Below are 19,094 nucleotides of genomic sequence, written 5' to 3' on the forward strand. Positions count from 1 at the left end.
CTTTTTCTCCACATCCTCGCCAACAATTGTTGCTAGTTGTTTGAAGATGTGCCATTCTCACTGGGGTGAGGTGGTATCTTGATGAGCCATTTTTAATCTAGCAAATCAATATGATTAAAGAACCGCATGAGGAAAAGTTGTAGTAGTGGATGCCCTATAAAGAAGTTGCTTGCATTGCACTTGCTCCTGCATTTTCTACCTCCACAGTTGTAGGAGCGCAGTCTGGTTGGATAGTTGCCTGTTATATACCCAAGTGTAGTTATGCCAGCAGTCAGAGTGATTGCTGGGGAAAACTGATACAGAAGTGCTTTCTCAGACATGTTTCTGAATTGCACGTGACCATCGGTTCTGTTTACCTGCCCTCTGAATTAAACATCATGAAGCTGAAGTACGAGAATTCCTCACTACTGTGTCCGCCAGAGCCCATGAGCAGACTTGTTTGGATTTGTTCTTGTCATGATTTTAGTGGTGAGGCTTTGTAGCATCCTGGTACTGTGGAAGTGGTTTTCCTCCATTTGGGTGGGATTTCTGGATGGAGAGAGTGCTGGGCAGGCCTGGGATTTTCATTTATGATTTTCATTTTAATCTCAGCTGCTTGTTCTGGCCTCACCTGTACTTCAGGAACATATATAGCATGGGATCAGGTACTCATAGCCACACACTAGATAGATGGAGGAGAGGAGGAAGTAGATAGATGGAGGAGGGGAGGAAGTCCTAAAGATTTTCCCTGTTGTTACAGATATCTGGTGACATTTAGCCCTCTGATGGACACGCAGGATGACCCACAGGCCATAATCATCTGGGACATTCTGACTGGACAGAAGAAGAGAGGTTTTCACTGTGAAAGCTCAGCCCATTGGCCTATTTTTAAGTAAGTGGACAGGTGGTAGCTAGTGATAACCTCTTTATAGGTGCTGTCCACTCTCCCCCTCCCCCCCAAACAATCTTACACTTCTTTTTTTTTGTTCTAGGTGGAGTCATGATGGTAAATTCTTTGCCAGAATGACAATGGACACACTCAGTATCTATGAGACTCCAGTAAGTCATTTAATTATCCAAATACTTTCTGATTTATCTGTTTTGAATTACCCTTCATTTGTTTATTGTTTTTAGTAACTGCTTGAAGGTGGAGTACTTTCCTTAATTTGTAGTAGTAGTTACAAGGAAGGACTTTATACAACCAGATTGAAGGCATAGGGTTTAGATTTTGATCTTTATCTTGTCTCCTTTTCTGCTGCTGCAGAGAATCAAGGATGGGAGAAAATGACTTCCACGGTGTATACTTAACTGCTATAAGTGGATTGTTAAATTGTTCATCTCAACAGCTTTGCTTGTGCTGCTTGCTGGCAAGCTCACATGAGAAAAGAGAATCTTTTTCTTTTTTTGTCAAAAGTGTATTATGGAGACTTTGCAATGATTTGACTTTATTGTGATGTTTTCCCCCTACCCTGCAGTCTATGGGTCTTTTGGACAAGAAGAGTTTGAAGATATCTGGCATAAAGTAAGTAAACATTTCCATCAAGCCCGTGAGTAGGCAGTTGTTAAAGTCGGGAAACACCGTCCTTGTAGAGCTTGTCCTTCTAGAAACAGGATGGTCCATAGTTGTGGGTCTAGCACTCTCTTGGTGTCTTGTGAGCAGGCTTCCCCCTCAGCCCTCTCCCTCACATTTCCCCTTCCTGATGGCTGTGGAGTGTTGGGTTTCTTTCCTTTCATATTCTTTGCCTCAGAATCAAGAGTTTTAGGGTCTGAGGAAGAGAGAGCCCTAGGGCCTCCCTAGTGGTACAGGGGTTAAGATACAGCACTATCAAGTTATCATCAATCACTGCAGCAAGAGTTCAATCCCTGGCCAGGGAGTTGACCCACATGGCACAGCAGATCTCTCCTGTCTTGCCTATTGCTCCCCTCAGCAGTGTATTTCAGTAGATCTGCCTATTCTGTTCCCTACTCTCTCCGAGTCCTTTCACCACACCCCAGCACCTCTAGCTTACACCCCCATTCTTGTATGCATAAATAAATCTTTAAGGGGGAGGCTCTATTTGGTTTAGAGGTCATCTATAAAATAGGGTGTGTTTGGCCATAAGTGAATTACAGCTCATTTTCACTGTCAAGGGTGTGTTTGGCCATAAGTGAATTACATACAGCTCATTTTCACTGTCAAGGCATAGATATTCTGTTTGACATCTGGGAGTTAGTTGATCTTTTTCCAGGAAAGGTCAGTAGAGCAGGGACATTCACACTTCTTAATCATTTTGATATTCTTGGTTAAAAATTGCTTGTAATTAAAAGTAAGGCCAGGAATTGATTTGCCATAAACTCAGTGGTAAAGAGGGCCTTTACAGATGTGAATAGGTGAATTTTTCACTTGGCATCGCTCTTTTAGGATAATTTATAGTAGAGGAAATTGCCCTAACTTTTTATTAACCCTCTTACTTAATGTTTTAGTTTGGGGTTTTCTTCTCTGCTAGTATCTTAAGGAGTATTCATCAGTGGTATAACTGGGTTATCAGCCTGCAAAATACTTTATTTGGCTTGTAGCACCAGGATGTGGTAGTCAGGAGCATGGGTGGAGCATCCTGTGGGTCTGCCAGTTGGCCTGGTAGCATTATGATGAGCCCCTCACAGCCAGAGTAAGTGTAGTAGCACCCAGCCCTGTGTGTCAAGTCGAGGGAAGGGCACCTGTGGCAAGTGCTTGGTAACACCACTGCTACTGGTTTTGGTCTAAATACACTAAAGCGGACCTCTGAGACAGCTCTTAACTGCAGTCTTTTTGTCATCATTTTTTCAGTCCTGTATAACCTTTGATTTTCTTTGTTCTGCAGAGACTTCTCTTGGTCTCCTGGAGGAAACATAATAGCTTTTTGGGTGCCTGAAGACAAAGATATCCCAGCCAGGGTAACCCTGATGCAGCTTCCCACAAGACAAGAGATCAGAGTTAGGAATCTGTTTAATGTTGTGGATTGCAAGCTACATTGGCAGAAAAATGGAGATTACTTGTGTGTTAAAGTAGATAGAACTCCAAAAGGTACCCAGGTGAGTGGATGCAAGTGGGCACAGGCCCTTCTTTCTGTGTTTTTCCAAATCAGGCTGCGTTTGGAACCTGGTATAATGGGTTTTGAGGTTCCAGTTTGTGGGTTATTTTCAGATCCAGCTGGTGCCCAAAATAGTTAGCTGGCATTTCATAGCTTAGAGCTCTTATCAGATTCAAACTGAGGTGTATAGTTTTTTTAATGAAACTTTTTGAGTAATGCTTTTGCATAGTTGGAGTTAGCAAGGGATATAGTAGAAGCTCCTCCTCTGGCTTTTCTATTAGCAGTTAAAATTAATATTTTCTTTTTACTTTTCTTTCTAAACACAATAAATAGCATATTTAACAGTTCTGCACTCAGGTTTTTGTATCATTTAATATTTATTGCCCAAAAAGCCCTCTAATTTTTTTTTTCCTTCTAATAAAATTGTTCCTCGCCCTTTTACAAAATGATATGCTTGAGACATTATTTGCATTTCATAGAAGTCATCCCTTTACAGTCTATAATTCATTGACTTCTTGTACATTCACAAGGTTGGGCAGCCATCATCACTGCCTTAATTCCAGAACATTTTATCACTCCATATGGGATATCCCATACCCGTTACTGGTCATTCCTCATACTCACAGTCTCCTCAAACCTTAGCACCCAACATCCATTTAATTGCTTTGAGTCTCTGGATTTCCTTTTCTGGATATGTCATATGAATGGAGTCATACAGTATGTGACCTTTGGTGTCTGCATCCTTCACTGAACATCATGTTTTAAGGTGTTAGCTAGGATGTGGCATGTGCTAGAGCTTCATTCTCTATGGCTGAGTAAATTTCATTGTGTGACATCGTGCTGACCCATTCAGCTATTTCCGTCCAGTACTGCATCCTGCTTTTATACAGAGTGTATCTCCATGTTCACACTGTTCCTTGACAGTCATTCCTTTGTGGTAAACTTTCAGAGCACACTGTAGAAGTTTTGTAAACAAGCTGCACTGCGCGCCCTTGAAATGATTTGTGCTTATGAGTATTCATTGTAAGGCCGTTCTTTGGAAAAGATTCTGGACCAGAGAAAGAATATCTAGTTCCTCCCCATAGAGACTGCAAATTTATACCTCTATCAGCATTTGGGGTTCTATTTCATCATGATGGGTATAATTTTAATCACTTCAGATACTCCTCTGTCTTTACCAAGTATCTTTTATCAAATCCTTGCCCTGCCCCTTGTGTCTTTGTTTTCAGTTTCCAGAATGTCACTCTTGCTTTTTTTTTTTTTTTTAAACAGGGTGTTGTCACAAATTTTGAAATTTTCCGAATGAGGGAAAAACAGGTACCTGTCGATGTTGTCGAAATGAAAGGCAAGTTCTGTTGTAGTATTGGGAGTGTGGATGCTTTGTCTGTAGCGGGTGCTATGCTTGATCTTTAAAACTTTAGTGTGAATTGATCGCTTTAGAGACTTTTGAACTACCCCCAGTGAATGGGTAGCTGTTTCACATTTCAAAACATGACTAGTTCAGAATTTTCTTCTGTCCTCTGTAACTTAATAGCCTTAAGTTTGCCAGTAACTAAGTGAAGACACCCACTTTTTTTTCACACCACACCAACTGATACAGCAGAGGAGAAAAGTTGCAAAGAACAGGTTTTCAATTAGACATTCAATGTCAGGTAGCAGAAGAGCATTTCATTTTATGTGTTAGAGTTTCAGTTTCATAGAGCCTTTTTTGTTTGGGATCATTAAACTCTTTAGATGCTGTGTTTTTATTTTTAGATGGGAAATTTCACTTTATTTTTTTATTTATGCATACAGGAGATGAGGTGCAGGCCAGAGGTGTGGGAGGTGAGAGGGCTCATTAGAGGCAGAGTAGGAAGCAGAACAGGTGACTCTACTGAAATACACTGCTGAGGGGAGCAGCGGGGAATACAGAAGAGGTCTGCTGCACCATGTGGGTCAGCTCCCTGGCCTAGGATTGAACTCCTGTTGCAGTGGCTGCCGATAGCTTGATAGTGCTGAGACTCCATCCCTTGCACCTCCGGGGAGGCCCTTCTCTTTTTTTTTAGTTTGACTTTATTTTGCTAGGAGAGAGCAGGTACAGAGATGAGAACTGGCCACTTCCTAGTGGCAGTAAGTTATACTGTAGGTACAATAGTGAATGTTAGAAAAGATTATCTGGGGCCATGCCTGATTAGTATCACCACCTCACAACCCTACTGCTAAGGCACATAGCTCATTTCATTGCTCAGGCATGACTTAACTGCCACTTTGGTACCCTTTGTAGTGTGCAGCTTTGTTTCTGTATCCATTTTATGACATTTCTTTTAAGATTTATTTGTGCACACAGGCTGGGATGTAGGCCCAGGTAGGGAGGTGGGAAGAGGATTCTCCAGAGACAGAGTGGAGAGCAGAACAGGCAGATCTACTGAAATACACTGCTGAGGGGAGCAGCAGGCAAGACAGGAGAGGTCTGTTGTGCCATGTGGATCACCTCCCTGCCCGGGGATCGAGCTCATGTTGCAGTGGCTGCTGATAGCTTCGTTGTGCTAAGACTTAACCCCTTGCACCAGCAGGGAGGCCCTCCTTTACAATGTTCAAAGGAATTTCAGGATTTGGGACATTTTCTCTGGTAGAATAGTGACAGTTTTAACTATTCAGGGATATTTCCTAAGTGACAAAAAGAGGCTCATCCTGTTTTCTTGATCATAGAAACCATTATAGCTTTTGCTTGGGAACCAAATGGGAGTAAGTTTGCTGTGCTGCACGGGGAAGCCCCTCGGATATCAGTTTCTTTCTACCACGTGAAAAACAACGGGAAGATTGAGCTCATCAGTAAGTAACTGCACTCCACCTTGGGTATGGATGCACATAATAGAACCTCATTATTGCTCAACAGAGAAGGTTCAACTGTCCCAGAAGCAGCTGGTTGAGCTTGAGCCTGAATCTGAATACATCTATGAGAGTGAAATGTTTCCAGTGAATGACAGTGGTGATACGCTGGAAGGAGCCCTTTATAGTCACAGAGAACATTCACGTTTTTGGACCTGTGTTCTCCACCCCTCCTTTTGGATGAAGTCTTGTCTATATCTCTTACATCTGTAGCTGCTCTTTCAGTGTGGACTTGGGGGCCACATGCCCCTTCTCTTGGTTTAGGTTCCTGGATCCCACTCTCGTTCTGCTCTGCTTGCAAGGGCCCTGCCATTTGCATTGTTGGCAGCACCAAACTGCACCTAGCCCAGGCCTGCGCCTTTCTCGAGTATACTGTGCTTACTCTCATCTGTGTCCTCAGTGCTGATCAGCACATGGATGTCCTCAGTAAATGTGCTGACTTGCTGTTTGCTTCATAGTGTGTCTTCCATGTGGTGATGGTGGCAGGGTCCGCTGAGATGTGGCTGCACTCTAGCCAGACATGACCTGGCTGCTTTCCATGGCCTTTCCCCATGAGGACAGGGTGCTGCTCCCAGTCTCTTACAGCAGCCTGTGCCCCAGGAACGGCTTTTCCAAAAATAATTCTGTAAACAGTATTAAGTTGTTATTTCCTGACATGTGTAGTAGTTATTTAGTGATGAAATAAATTGAGTATCTCAGAACTGAGACATTTGTAGACTTTGAGGAGACTCTTCGTTGCATCTGGTTATAAAACAGCAAGTAAAAATGCCTTTTCACCTCTTGAGTGGTCTGCGTTGTGCACCTTTCCTTGAGGAGTCGGTGTAATCTTGGATATCAACATGGCAGCGGTTAGTGTTCCAGGACTTGTGGTTACAGTTTTTCCCTTGTTTGCTCTAAGGATCCTACTCCCATGGGGTAGTACGGCTTTTTATCACATTGTTTTTCTTCTGCACTGCTCACATTTCTTTAAATCAGTTGTGGATAGAGGGAAGGTGCCCCAGATGTTACCTCTGGGCATGCTCTGAGTGAAGAGACTAAGTCACTGCACAGGGCCCTGCCAGGGAGTAAGCATGCTGCTAGAGGATTTGCAGAGGTAGTGGGTTTATGTTTTCATGGACATAGTTTAGGGAGCCGCGTAGTCCACTAGAAGGATGGATTTTAGGTTTGTTTTTCATCAGACCCTTGGGAATCTGATGGAGGCTGGGTTTCTTGCCCTGGTGGAAACTACATGTTTACTCTTAAGTGGATTCTTTGGTTGAATTAACTTTTGGTGCCATTGTTTCATATTAAAAATAGTGTTACAGCGTTAGATTCTCTTGGCTCCCTCTTTTTAAGTGTAGGCCATTAGATTTAATAGATGTCCTGTAAGAGTGGTCAAAGGTACAAATAGGTCTGGAATACAGAGTTCCAGCTAAGTGTATTGTTGCCAGGGCTACACGATGGGGGTAGAGGGAGTTCATAGCCATGTCTTTCAGTCTGGTCTCTACCTTGGCTGTGAAGTTTTAAAAAGAATTTTAATCGGTGCTTTATTTCCTTTCAGAAATGTTTGATAAGCAGCAGGCAAACACCATCTTTTGGAGTCCCCAGGGGCAGTTTGTGGTGTTGGCTGGTCTGAGGAGGTAGGTGCCTGCCTGCTACTCAATTTGAGAGGCCCTAATGCTTGAGCCCTTTGTCTCCTGTGTGGGTTCTGAATGGTGACCGTGGTGCGCCAGTTCTTGAGTACTCGGGGAGAGGGCCTTTTCCCATTTTCCAGAGAATGGCACAGAACAACCTAGGATGTCTCCATCCTGCTTCCCAGACTTGGGCCAAGGCCAGGCAGGTTAAAACAGGCAACATGTAGATGCTTTTAGTGTTGTCTTGAAGACACATCTATGGTTATACTTCCTTTCCAAGCAAGTGCTCTTCCTGCCATCACATACACTAATGTAGGAAGACTGTCTAATCAAACCTGCCCTTTCTGTTCTCAGGTGGTTTGCATAATTCAGAGAACATACAAACTCACCCTTCCCATGACCCTTATTAGTTGCTGTTCAACAAATGTATAGACATCTTGAAGAATTTGCTGCAGTGTCCTGGCTCTGCATTAGAGCACGCTCAGTTGCTTATTCCTCCTACTTCATGAAAGCACCAATTACTGAAATTTTGGGAGGCTGAGCTTCAGATAATCTTTTCTCTGAACATCACATTAGCAGGCAGCTAATGCTTACCATATGCACTTTATGGGTTTTCGTTTACAACATCTTTGGGAGATGGGTGATATTTCTGTATTGGTAACAAGGCTGTGGTTAGGGGATGCTTGAGGTTCTTGATCCATGTGCTGAGCCCTACCCCTTACTGAGTGGTGGTGCCAGAATAGCTTCTGCAGAAATTACAGTTCTACTTAGATTGACTGTGTCTGTGTCTCCTCAGCATGAATGGTGCCTTGGCATTTGTGGACACATCAGACTGTACAGTCATGAACATTGCAGAACACTACATGGCCTCCGATGTGGAATGGGATCCTACTGGGCGTTATGTTGTCACCTCTGTGTCCTGGTGGAGCCATAAGGTATGTGGACCTGGTAAACTAAGGTATGTGGACCTGCAGTATGAAACCAGGCAGGCAGATGACTTCAGGAGGAGTGCCACGCGTGATAATACCTCTTCCCACTACTTAAGGAGTGGGCATTGCTTTAACTTGTTAGTTGGTTGATATTTCCTGCCCAGCCAGCACGTCATCCCAGATGGCCACGTTGCATTCCTTGATTGCTCTCATGTCATCTGTCAGCTGCTCCACCTGCCATCTGCTGGTGCAGTAGCCAGAGAACTGTTTTTTTTTTTTTTTTAAAGATTTTATTTATGCTTACAAAACTGGGGTATAGGTGGTGGGTGAGAGGATTCACCAGAGACAGAGTGGGGAGCAGAACAGGCCGATCTACTGAAATATACTGCTGAGGGGAGCAGCAAGCAAGACAGGAGAGAGGTCTGCCACGCCATGTGGGTCAGCTCCCTGGCCGGGTATCAAACTTGAGCTGCACCGGATTCATTGAGCTTCATTATGTGGTGCTTTAACCCATTGCGCCACCAGGGAGAGCCCAGCCAGAGAACTTTTTTTTTTTTTTTAAAGATTTATTTATTTATTCGTACAGAACTGGGGTACAGGCCAGAGATGCGGAGGGTGAGAGGATTCACCAGAGACAGAGCGGGAAGCAGAACAGGCAGATCGACGAAGTACACTGCTGAGGGGAGCAGCGGGCGGGTCAGGAGAGGTCTGCCTCGCCATGTGGTCACCTCCGGGGCAGGCGGGGATCGAACTCATGCGGAAGTGGCTTTAGTTTCTCAGTGCAGTGCTTTAACCCGCTGCGCCACCAGGGAGGGCCCAGAGAACTTTTTAAAGTGAAAAGCTGTGCTTTCCCAGTATGTAACATGCTCGTTGCAGTTTAGAATGAAACCAAATTGCTTACTGTGGCCTGCATATAGAGTGAGGATACATCCTGGTTTCTACATATTTTTCCAGTGTCATTCTTTTCCTCTTTAAAGTTTCATGATGTGAGTAATAATTACCTGATTGCCTGTCTGTTCAGCTCTTTGTGGTACAAACTTTGCTGGTACTGATTATATCTCCCACTTGTCTGTTCCCTGATGGAAACCATACTGACTTCCAGTTACAACGCTTGTCCCTGCCTTTTGGCCTTTGTATTCCTCCCCAACCTGGAATATAGTTCCCATGTGTTTGGGGTCTCCTGTCTCAGGTATCTCCAAGCTCAGTCTATAGAGGATCCCCACCAGGGCACTGTATCATTTCATATTCTTAACTTTCATGGTGCTCCAGATGATATGAATTTGTTTTAAGTAGTTGAGTTCATTGTCTCCTTTTTCTGCTGTAATAGACACTGTGAGGTCGAGCACCTTTTTTCTTGCTCTGAGTTGTGAATTCACTGCCTGGCAACGTCATGGTGTAGGTTTTGCTTGATTGATTGCTTTGATTGATTGAATTGGCATGCAATTCAATCAATTAACTGTTTGTTAATCATGTATTTACTTTGAAAAGGTCATTACTACTCTCTTACACAGTAGACTTGAGGATGTGTCAGTGGACCAGAGAGGATTCTAGAATTGTGGAGGGTGGTTTAGGCAGGTGCATGTCTGGTACTTAGTGAGGGGGCTTATTTTTCTGTGACCTGTTGGGCTCACTGAAAGGGCATGAAAAACGTGTTTGTGCAAGTTTTTCTCAGGAGAGAATCTTGCTTTTCTCTTTAGTATCTTCAAAAAAGATATATAACTTGAATAAATGTCGAAATTCTGTGCTCTGTAGGGATGACAGTTTGTGTTTATTCAAATGTTGCCTCCATGAAACCCACCTTGAAACTTGCTTTTGGACTGACCACTCTATTAAATTGCTGCTCTGTACAGCCTTCACTGGATGGTGATGCCAAGCCTGGCTTTCCCTGTTGAGAATGTCTCAGAAACCATTTGAGTGACAGTGATGTAGTTCCTCATCACAGGCCAGTAGTGAAAAATCCTGTGCTTTGTGGCAACTCTGTACTGTGATTTACTACTAACTCTCCATAATCCCCTATTTGCTGTCTTTCTTATGAATGGGAGCTCAACAAAGACAGAGAACTTTGTTTTTGTTCACCTATGTCCTCTGAATGCCCGTGACTTTGACTCTCAACCATTTGTTAAGAGGTGAAGTAGTTTTGTTGGTTCTGTTGACATTTGAGACACTTAGATTCTCTGTATCTCTTGTGAAATTTGCTGGGGTGAGCGGCTCAGTGTGATCTGGCTCTCTTCTAGGTGGACAATGCTTATTGGTTGTGGACTTTCCAAGGACGCCTTCTGCAAAAGAATAACAAGGATCGCTTTTGCCAGCTGCTCTGGAGACCTCGGCCCCCAACACTCCTGAGCCAGGATCAGATAAAGGTCTGATGACTCACCAGGTTAATAAGGGTGGGGGTGGGGGGATTAAGGCAGTTAGAGAAATACTGTGTTTTTTCCTGTTACTTTTAGGGTAGTAATAAGTGAGCAATGAAAACAGTATTATGTGTATGGGGGACCCTTTGAAGAGAGATGCAAGAACAATAAGAACATCTATGAGAGAGTATCTTGACTCATTTTAAAATCCTTATTATTTTTCAAGGGTTATTTGACAGTATTACCTTTGGGTTGTAGTATCTGACTCATTATTAGATTCAGTGCTACCTGGGGGGTATGATAAAATTTCCCCCCACATATGCAGACAGGGAAATTCAGGTATAACTCTTATAACTCTTATTTTTTTAATTATTATTTTTATATTTATATATTTTTTTACACCTGTCTTCAATTTCTACATTTTTTTCATCTCAGTTGTAATCCCCATGGACTTCCCACCACCACTTCACCTGTGTGCCATCACCATAGTCCCATGTGCTCTTCCTGCCCCAGTTTTGATCCTATTTCAGGTATAACTCTTAAGAGTGACAGTAGGATTTAGAAAGAGAACAGTAAGAATCAAATGAAAAAGACCATTTTAGAGTATGCTTAGATTTTCAGGTTACTTTGCATCACATCAGAACCATTTTTAGAAGTTTGTGTGAAATGGAGGGGCTGTGAAGAAGCCCTGGTAGCATTAGAAGAGATAGTGTGGGATTTATGTAATTATGGTGAAATATGCAGGTGACATTAAGTTCAGATACCAGGAAGGCCAGCCAGTCTCGGTGAGTGGCGTGCACACCACTCTGGCGCTGGAGCGCTTCTGCAGGCGTGTGCTGCTGCTGACAGAGGCCTTGTCCCACTGCAGTTTTGGAGATTGCACTTGCAGTTCTTGCTTTGAATGTTTAAATCCTGAGTGACTTGTCTTTGTTTCAGCAAATTAAAAAAGATCTGAAGAAATACTCCAAGATCTTTGAGCAGAAGGATCGTTTGAGCCAATCCAAAGCCTCAAAGGTTAGCCTCTGAGAAAACCCAAGGTGGCCCCCATCCCTTGACGACAGAGAGGAGCCAGTGCTGGCTGTGAGAAGGCAGGACCAGGCAGGGACGGGCCCTCAGGGGCAGCCACTTGGGGATAGTTGTGCCAGACCTGGTCATAAAACTGGTGGCTGACTCTTTAGATATTGGGGTGGGTGTGGGGTGATACAAGAATCTAGAAAGGTTGGTGGGTATGTGGGGTTGTGTGTGGCATTAGAGAAGAGAAGTAAAAACCAATATATTTAACCGCTCCTGTTTCAGTCTCTAAATAGTTCTGCCCTCACCCAGTGATGTGGAGTTCTTGCTGATAAAATGTGTTTACTTTTGGTGAAGCAGAAACATGATGGTAAGTGAAGTAATGGCTCAGCAACTTCCCCCAACTCTCTACATAGGAATTGGTTGAGAGAAGACGAACCATGATGGAAGATTTCCGAAAATACCGGAAAATGGCCCAAGAACTCTATATGGAACAGAAGAACGAACGTCTAGAGTTGCGAGGAGGTAAGTTGACTAGCTGCAGGTAGATTATTTTAAAGCTTATAGTTGCTGAAATACTTCTCTCTTTGTATCTGTGTTCAGCAGGTGTTTGTATAAAGATTTTTTTTTTTAAGATTTATTTATTTATTAATACATTGCTGGGGTACAGGCCAGAGGTGCAGGGGCAGTGAGAGGATCCAGATTGAGGAGCATGACAGGCAAATCGACAAAGTACACTGCTGAGGGTAGCAGCGGGCGGGTCAGGAGAGGTCTGCCGTGCCGTGTGGGTCGCATCCGGGGCGGGGATCGAACTTATGCAGAAGTGGCTTTAGCTTCTCCGTGCTGTGCTTTAACCTGCTGCGCCACCAGGGAGGGCCTGTATAAAGATTCTTAAAGTCACCAAAGAACTGGGAGTCCTGCCACACTCCTTGTGTTTGCACACAGCTTCTTGGTTGGCCTTGGCATGCGAACCCAGGAACCTCCCTCATCTGTACTCTGCATAACCTTTCCCCTCTGTCCTCTTAGGTGTGGACACAGATGAACTGGACAGCAATGTCGATGACTGGGAGGAGGAGACCATTGAGTTTTTTGTCACTGAAGAAATCATCCCTCTTGGGAATCAGGAGTGATTTGAGATCGCTGTGGTAAGATCCCAAATAGGAATATAGCTAGTACTCTGTTGGTTATTTTTTCTTTTTTGTTCTGTTGCATTTCACATAGTTAGAAAAAATTTTAAGGTAACAAATGAACATCCAGCTTTATGTAGTCACAGTTAATAAAAGCTTTGCGCTTGAACTGTAGTCAGGGGCTATTCTCTTGACTTTTGGGTGAACTCTTTATCTGAAGGTTTTGGGGTCCTGAGCTGATTGAAGGAAGGGCTCCTTCAAGCAGGGTTGGCTGTGGTGGATGGGCCAGGGCAGATTTTGGTGGATGACATGTCTCGGGGGAGAGTGAGGTTGTACTGGAGCATTTGCAGGAGTCCTTGCTGGAAGACCTGGGTATGTCCCACAGAAAAGTGATCATTGCTAAATAACCACAATGCCCACATCTGGCATGTCCAACCTAGATCTCTTAAGTTACATGACAGCATGAACAGTTTTCTTTTGTTGCAGCATTGCTGAATCGTGTGCCAGAACCAAGGTCATCCTTTTGCAGAAAGCCTGCATGACTCTGAATTTACCTGTGCGCTCTTGCTCTGGACTGCGACCACTCCTGAGATTCTCCGTCTCCACACACTGCTGTGCCTTTTGACCCCTGGTATCCACAGAGGGGGTGGTGTTAAGGCACTGCTTTAAAACTTTTCTTGTTTGGGTTTTTTAAACAACACCACCAGTATTAGACTCTTGCGCAGTGCTGCGGCGGGCACCTTTCCCTCCAGCTTTTGGTGGGATTCTGAGGTGCACCATCGTGGGAAGTGATTTCCTTCGAGGACTCACTGACCTTGGGCAGGGGAGTATAGGAGTGTCTCAAACACCAGCGGGGAGCAGGCACCATTCAGAGGGCACCGCCTACTGTGGTGCCTCCACCATTCAGGTTGTGGCAGGTTCTCTCAACAGGCTGAACGTGGAAATAAAGCAAACCTGTATGAAAAAGCTGTCTTTCTCCTCTCTTTAAACATAGATAGTGAAATTCAAGTGGCCTTGAATTTGGTGCCTCTTGCCCCTCCCCTGGCAGTACTCCTGGGCACCCGACATTCACGCGCCTTAGGCACTCGTGGCAAGGAGGGAACATGCAGCCTCCTCGTTTACTGTGTTTTCAGTTGAAACAACTGAGCAGTCTTTCTGTTTTGTTTTCCATGCTCATCGTTTTTCTGGATGAGAAAATATCCTTTAGACTTCCTCGGAGTTCTGCAAGTTTGAAGACTTACAGTGAAATGTGTTTTAGCCATTCAGGGTCCTCTTTCAATCTTTAACTACTTTGCCCTCACCGAGAAGGGAGTGAAATCCATGTGATACCGATCCAGTTTTATCTGCCAGGTCTAGGTGACCGTTGGTGCCTTGTCAAGTTGCAGTTTCTTTCCTGATTTACCTGCTGGGACCTGAAGCTTAGTTTAAAAAGCAGCAAAGCACAGAACAACCACACTTTGAAATCAGGTATGCACAAACCTAGAGACATCTGGGAACTAGATGGTACCCGCCCCACACCCAGGCAGCCGTGCTTTGTGACCCTGGGCTGTGTGGTGCTGGCCGGCCTGAGACCCACCTTGAGCTGGCTCCCGGGCGAGGCGGGTGTTCGTCTTGGCCTGTCCTCTGCTTTCTCCGCAGCTCCGTCATTGTTGCATCTTGTCACGTAAGTGTCTTCATGCCGTCGGTGCACATCTTGCAGTGATTCTTGTTTTCCTGGTTTTTAAACTTAAACATGCAACGATCTAGGATTTTTTTTTCCATTTCATGTCATTAAGAAGAAAAGGTGCACCATTCTAAATAGATTTTACACAGCATTCAGAAAGTTAATTCACTGTTTTAAACTTGCTAGTTGTAATTGTTTTACACAGTTTGTAAATAAAGGAATTTCTGAAACATTTGTGTTTGCTTTTAACTTTTGCTATCGAAATGAAACTTCCCATGAGACTGCTTTTTGTAGGGAACTTTCTAACCTGCCCTGGGGTGCAGGGGCTGGGGACTTAAGGAAGGAGGTTACCAGAGGATACCCAAGTTCTGGCCTAGGAACATAGGTGAGGTCTTGGTTGGTCTCCAGAGGCAGTCGTGGCATGAGAAGGCTTGCTGCACATAGGGGCTTGCTGACCCGGGTCCTGCAGCAGGCTCCCCGTGGTCATGCTCAGCCAGAAGGGGATGTAGTAGGCGGGTGCTGTCCCTGGCCTTGATTGATTGATGTGTGAAGGGTGTCCTGCAGCCCAGAACTGCTAAAGCTAAGGAAGAGCACTGTTGTGTCTGGACCAAATTAAACTAGTGGGGTCACTGCTTTTAGGCTTTGCCAAGCTGGGGAGTCATGGGTACCTCAGATCCAACCCCACTGGTGGGCATGGGCCTCTGGTCTTTGTAGCTCTAGTTGGGTTCTCAGATTTGAACTTTTCTGATTGGTGCTGTTTGGCACCAATCTCTGGCTCCCAACAGGAAAAATGCTGCCATCTGGTTAGCTGTGCAACCTGGAGGTAACGGCCTGCGCTGGTTATGAGGTTCACAATGCAATGACTTCCCTGGAGACCACAGTGGAAAAGTGGGTGCGGCATTTAGCCAGTAAATAGGGCTGGTTAATCCTGTGGCCTTGTGTGGGGTGTGCAGACTGACAGTGTGGGAAAAGCGCTAAAATCCCTGTCCCATTAGCAGAAGTCTAAGGTTTCAAGGATGCTTTTGAGATTCCTCTTGGGGCATGAGCATTCACAACTCACCTGTTTCAAAATTGGAAAAGCACCAAGGCATACCTGACCTATTTTGAGGACCTTTGGAGGGAGGGGCAGGAGCCATCTTAGTCCTTTTCCATGGCTGTTTCCCAGGAAACCAAAGAGGACCCCATTTTGCAAGAGATGTAACTACTCTGTTCAGGCATCTACAGGGACCAGCTAGTGGGGTGGGAACCCTGGATCACCATGATAATAGATTAGCATTGACATCAAGGCTTGGTCAGTATGTGTGAGGTTCCTGTCTCCACTAGGGCTGGGCCTGTCAGCTGCTTGGGGCCCACCAGAACCACAACGCACTCAGGCAGTCCCTGCATCCTGAGAGGACTGATTGGGCTCCTGGGGCTTGCTGATGTCACCTGGGTAGGGCGGGGCAGGGCTGATGCAGGAACAGGTCTCACATCTGCCAGGAGAGCAGGGAGTGTCCTCTGGCCAGCTTCATGCTCTCCCGCCCCACCATCGGCCCCTCCCCAGCCCGGGGCAGCCCAGCCATGAGGGAGGTGGAGCCCAAGGACCAGCAGCTCATGGTGAGCACCCTTCCTGAGTCCCCTGACAGCCTTGGGCTGCTCATCTGAGTCTGCTCCTTGCTTCTCCAGAGCTGACTCAGCTCTGTCAGCTCCCACTTCCAGGACTATGCCGCTGCTCCTGAGCTAGGGCTCCCTCCTACCTACCTTCCAAGGGCCAAACTCCCCTACCTCCTCACCCTTCTCCAGGGGTCTAAAGCCTGGCTCAGGGGCAGCCCATGACCCCAGATGGGGTGAGGCAGGCACCCCCTGCCTGGCTTACTCCATCTGCTGGGTGATTGGGGCCATCAGCCCTTGTGATTGGTGGTCAGTGGAGGTCAGAGGCTTGCCTTAAACCTGCAGTCAGGTTATAGAATGTCTGGTCAAGACTCCCCAGGGAGCATCACGGCCATGGGGAGGAACTTCCCCAATTTGACAGATGGACAGTAGAGACCTAGAAAGTTCATGATGGCTTATTGAGGCAGGCTTTGAGATGAATGCAAGACTTAGGGGTCAGTGTAATTCCAGAGATCCACCTTAGGGTGGGGTTCCAGGGGTGCGGAGAATGCTGAAGAAAATGCAGTACTAATGGGTGACGTAGGACCTTTTAGCAACTGTGAACTTGAACAGCTTGTTCTGTGCCTCAATCTCCATCTGAGATGCCTGAGGGTGGCTGTAATCAGAGCGTTTCTCTCCAAGGGTTGCTGTGGGGCTGCATACATGTCAGCACTGTAGGGGGCTGGGGATCCATAACCTTAACTGCTTCACCAAAGAGTGTGACACTCACAGGTGAGTGAGGGCAAGGAGGGAGCGTTCAGGGTTTCCTGATGTACTAGAAGAATCGTGAGCAGTTACCAGGTGTCCTTCCCACAGGTAGCACTTCGGATACGTCCACTCAATGACACAGAACTAGAAGAAGGCGCCACTGTCATTGCCCACAAAATGGGAGACCAGGTAAGACTGGAGCACTGAGGGTGTGTCCATGGGGTTGAGTGCTAACCCTTCTGCAGACTCCCCTAACCCCACTCATTCACCCACTCATTCGTTCACTCATTCATTCAACCAATGTCACCATCAGTTGGTACCGTGACTAGGCACTTTAAAAGGCACCAACAGCTGTGTGAGACAAGCACTCACCTCACCAAACTACCTTTCCAGTCAGGTATTGGGCAGCGGAGGGGGTGGGGGTGGGGCGTGTCAGACAATAAATAGATAAATATATCATGTTGAAGACTTCAGTGTCATGAGTGATAAAGCAGAGCAGAGACAGTCTGGAAAGTCTGGTGAGAGAGCAGAGGTCTCAGGAGTGGGTGACCTGGGTAGACGGTCATCCAGACCCAAGGCTGGCGTGGCCTTGGTGCCTCATGAACCAGCCAGGTGGTTGCAGAGGGACCTAGAGCAGTTTTAGTAGGTCCTGGCCTAGAGCAGTAGTTTTGGAAAGGGCTCCAGGGGATTGTAGGCATGGCAGGGCCGGCCTGGGGATGGGCACGCTGCCACATTGCCAGGGATTACGTCTCCTTAGCAACAGACTCAGTTTAAAATGTGGGTGCCTATGGTAGTCACAGGACAAATGCCAAATCGGGGTGAGCTGGGTCTTCCCAATGTCCAAAGCAAGCAACTGTTATGAGGGACTGAAGGACGCCCCAAGGACAGTGTTGGCTCTTATGGGCGAAAGGGCCCAGGACGGCAGGGACCCCTAACGATGCTTGCTGGCGTGGGAAGCCCTCATCCTGACCTGGCAGGGGAAGGGCTAGGAGCAGAAGCTTGCAGAAGATGAATGAACAGGAAGAGTGAGGCATATGCATGGCAGGAGGGGTGATGATAGGCCACAGCATTAGTGCTGAGCTCAGAGATAACTACAACCATTAAGAGAAGACAGTGAAAAAAGAAATAAAACCCAAAACCAAAAACCAACTCCTCTAAAAAATGAGATTATAATAGTGATTTGGAAATTCTAGAACTGAGTAATTATGAAACTCTAAGATACGGTAATACACAAAATGGGGTTCATGTTTCTGACTTACTGTAATATTTTCAAATGTTAGATTTTTTTATACAATGATGTCTTTAAGATATGCATCTTCTTTTCTGAAAGGTTTTATTTCTCCTGTTATTTTATTTGATCCCAAGCACTCTTCTAATTAATTACATTTATGGTGTGACTGCACTGGCTGGCTGGAGGCCTGGGAGCTAAATCCTCAAGAAATTGCAGAAAACTGACAAAGATTCAAGACACTTAAGTGTCCGTGATGGGGTGACGCTAAGGAGATTGGGGTGGGCAGGGTGGTGACCACTGCTTCATACACTACTGATCCAAATAACAGCAGACGGAGAAAGAAAGAACCCTTTGTGGCTTCTAGGGCAATAATAGTAATTTTGTGCAGTTGATAGTGGCTCTCAAAATAATATCTGAGTCCCTACCCTAGATCTTAGCTCTGTCCACTGTGGGGACTAGCAGATCTTGCCCAGGGAGCTTCTCAGCCACCCCTGGGTGACCCCTGGGTTTCAGCCACCCCCATGTGTGAGTGGGAGCTCCCCTTTGTCCTGCCTCTTGCTGTTTGCTGACCACACATCAGAGGGTGGCCGACCCACCCCTGTAAACAGAGTCACCTTGGGTGACATGCTGGCCCTGGCCCTGGCAGCTCATGGGCCTCGAGACTGTGCAGAGAATCCTTACATTCAGGATGCTTTTCTCAGAGTGAGGGTTTCTTCCAAATTCATAACTAGGACGTTTCTGGATTTCATAGGGAAAAGATTGAGATGATTGGCAGAGAGGGGAAACTGAAATGAAATAAGGGCTTCATGAGGATGGAAAACATCTTAGCAACTTGGAACTTTAGCAGCTGGCCCACTTTTTTTTTTTTTTTATTAAAAAGTTTATTTTTACATCATTTTGCACATTTTTTTTTTCATCTCAATTGTAATCCCCAC

The 19,094-nt window shown here is 45.5% G+C and overlaps 2 protein-coding genes across 2 annotated transcripts in view; both read left to right on the top strand.

Moving 5' to 3' along the window:
- Nucleotides 1-13,894, top strand: part of EIF3B (eukaryotic translation initiation factor 3, subunit B) — a 24,190-nt gene extending 10,296 nt beyond the window's left edge. Inside the window, exons 8-20 of the mRNA XM_004688058.2 lie at nucleotides 740-871; nucleotides 972-1,038; nucleotides 1,455-1,501; nucleotides 2,820-3,030; nucleotides 4,302-4,374; nucleotides 5,718-5,840; nucleotides 7,438-7,516; nucleotides 8,307-8,445; nucleotides 10,674-10,799; nucleotides 11,727-11,804; nucleotides 12,218-12,326; nucleotides 12,828-12,946; nucleotides 13,415-13,894. Coding sequence (XP_004688115.1) covers nucleotides 740-871; nucleotides 972-1,038; nucleotides 1,455-1,501; nucleotides 2,820-3,030; nucleotides 4,302-4,374; nucleotides 5,718-5,840; nucleotides 7,438-7,516; nucleotides 8,307-8,445; nucleotides 10,674-10,799; nucleotides 11,727-11,804; nucleotides 12,218-12,326; nucleotides 12,828-12,931 — 1,288 coding nt within the window. The 3' untranslated portion in view covers nucleotides 12,932-12,946; nucleotides 13,415-13,894. The remainder of the gene's footprint in view (nucleotides 1-739; nucleotides 872-971; nucleotides 1,039-1,454; nucleotides 1,502-2,819; nucleotides 3,031-4,301; nucleotides 4,375-5,717; nucleotides 5,841-7,437; nucleotides 7,517-8,306; nucleotides 8,446-10,673; nucleotides 10,800-11,726; nucleotides 11,805-12,217; nucleotides 12,327-12,827; nucleotides 12,947-13,414) is intronic.
- Nucleotides 13,895-16,151: 2,257 nt separating this feature from the next.
- The window catches only part of LOC101620953 (kinesin-like protein KIF19), a 26,679-nt gene continuing 23,736 nt past the window's right edge, over nucleotides 16,152-19,094 (top strand). Inside the window, exons 1-2 of the mRNA XM_004688059.1 lie at nucleotides 16,152-16,187; nucleotides 17,037-17,117. Of these exons, the coding sequence (XP_004688116.1) occupies nucleotides 16,152-16,187; nucleotides 17,037-17,117 (117 nt within the window). The remainder of the gene's footprint in view (nucleotides 16,188-17,036; nucleotides 17,118-19,094) is intronic.

Source organism: Condylura cristata, unplaced genomic scaffold (genome assembly GCF_000260355.1).
Source record: "Condylura cristata isolate star-nosed mole 26May11 unplaced genomic scaffold, ConCri1.0 scaffold00024, whole genome shotgun sequence".
NCBI lineage: Eukaryota > Metazoa > Chordata > Mammalia > Eulipotyphla > Talpidae > Condylura > Condylura cristata.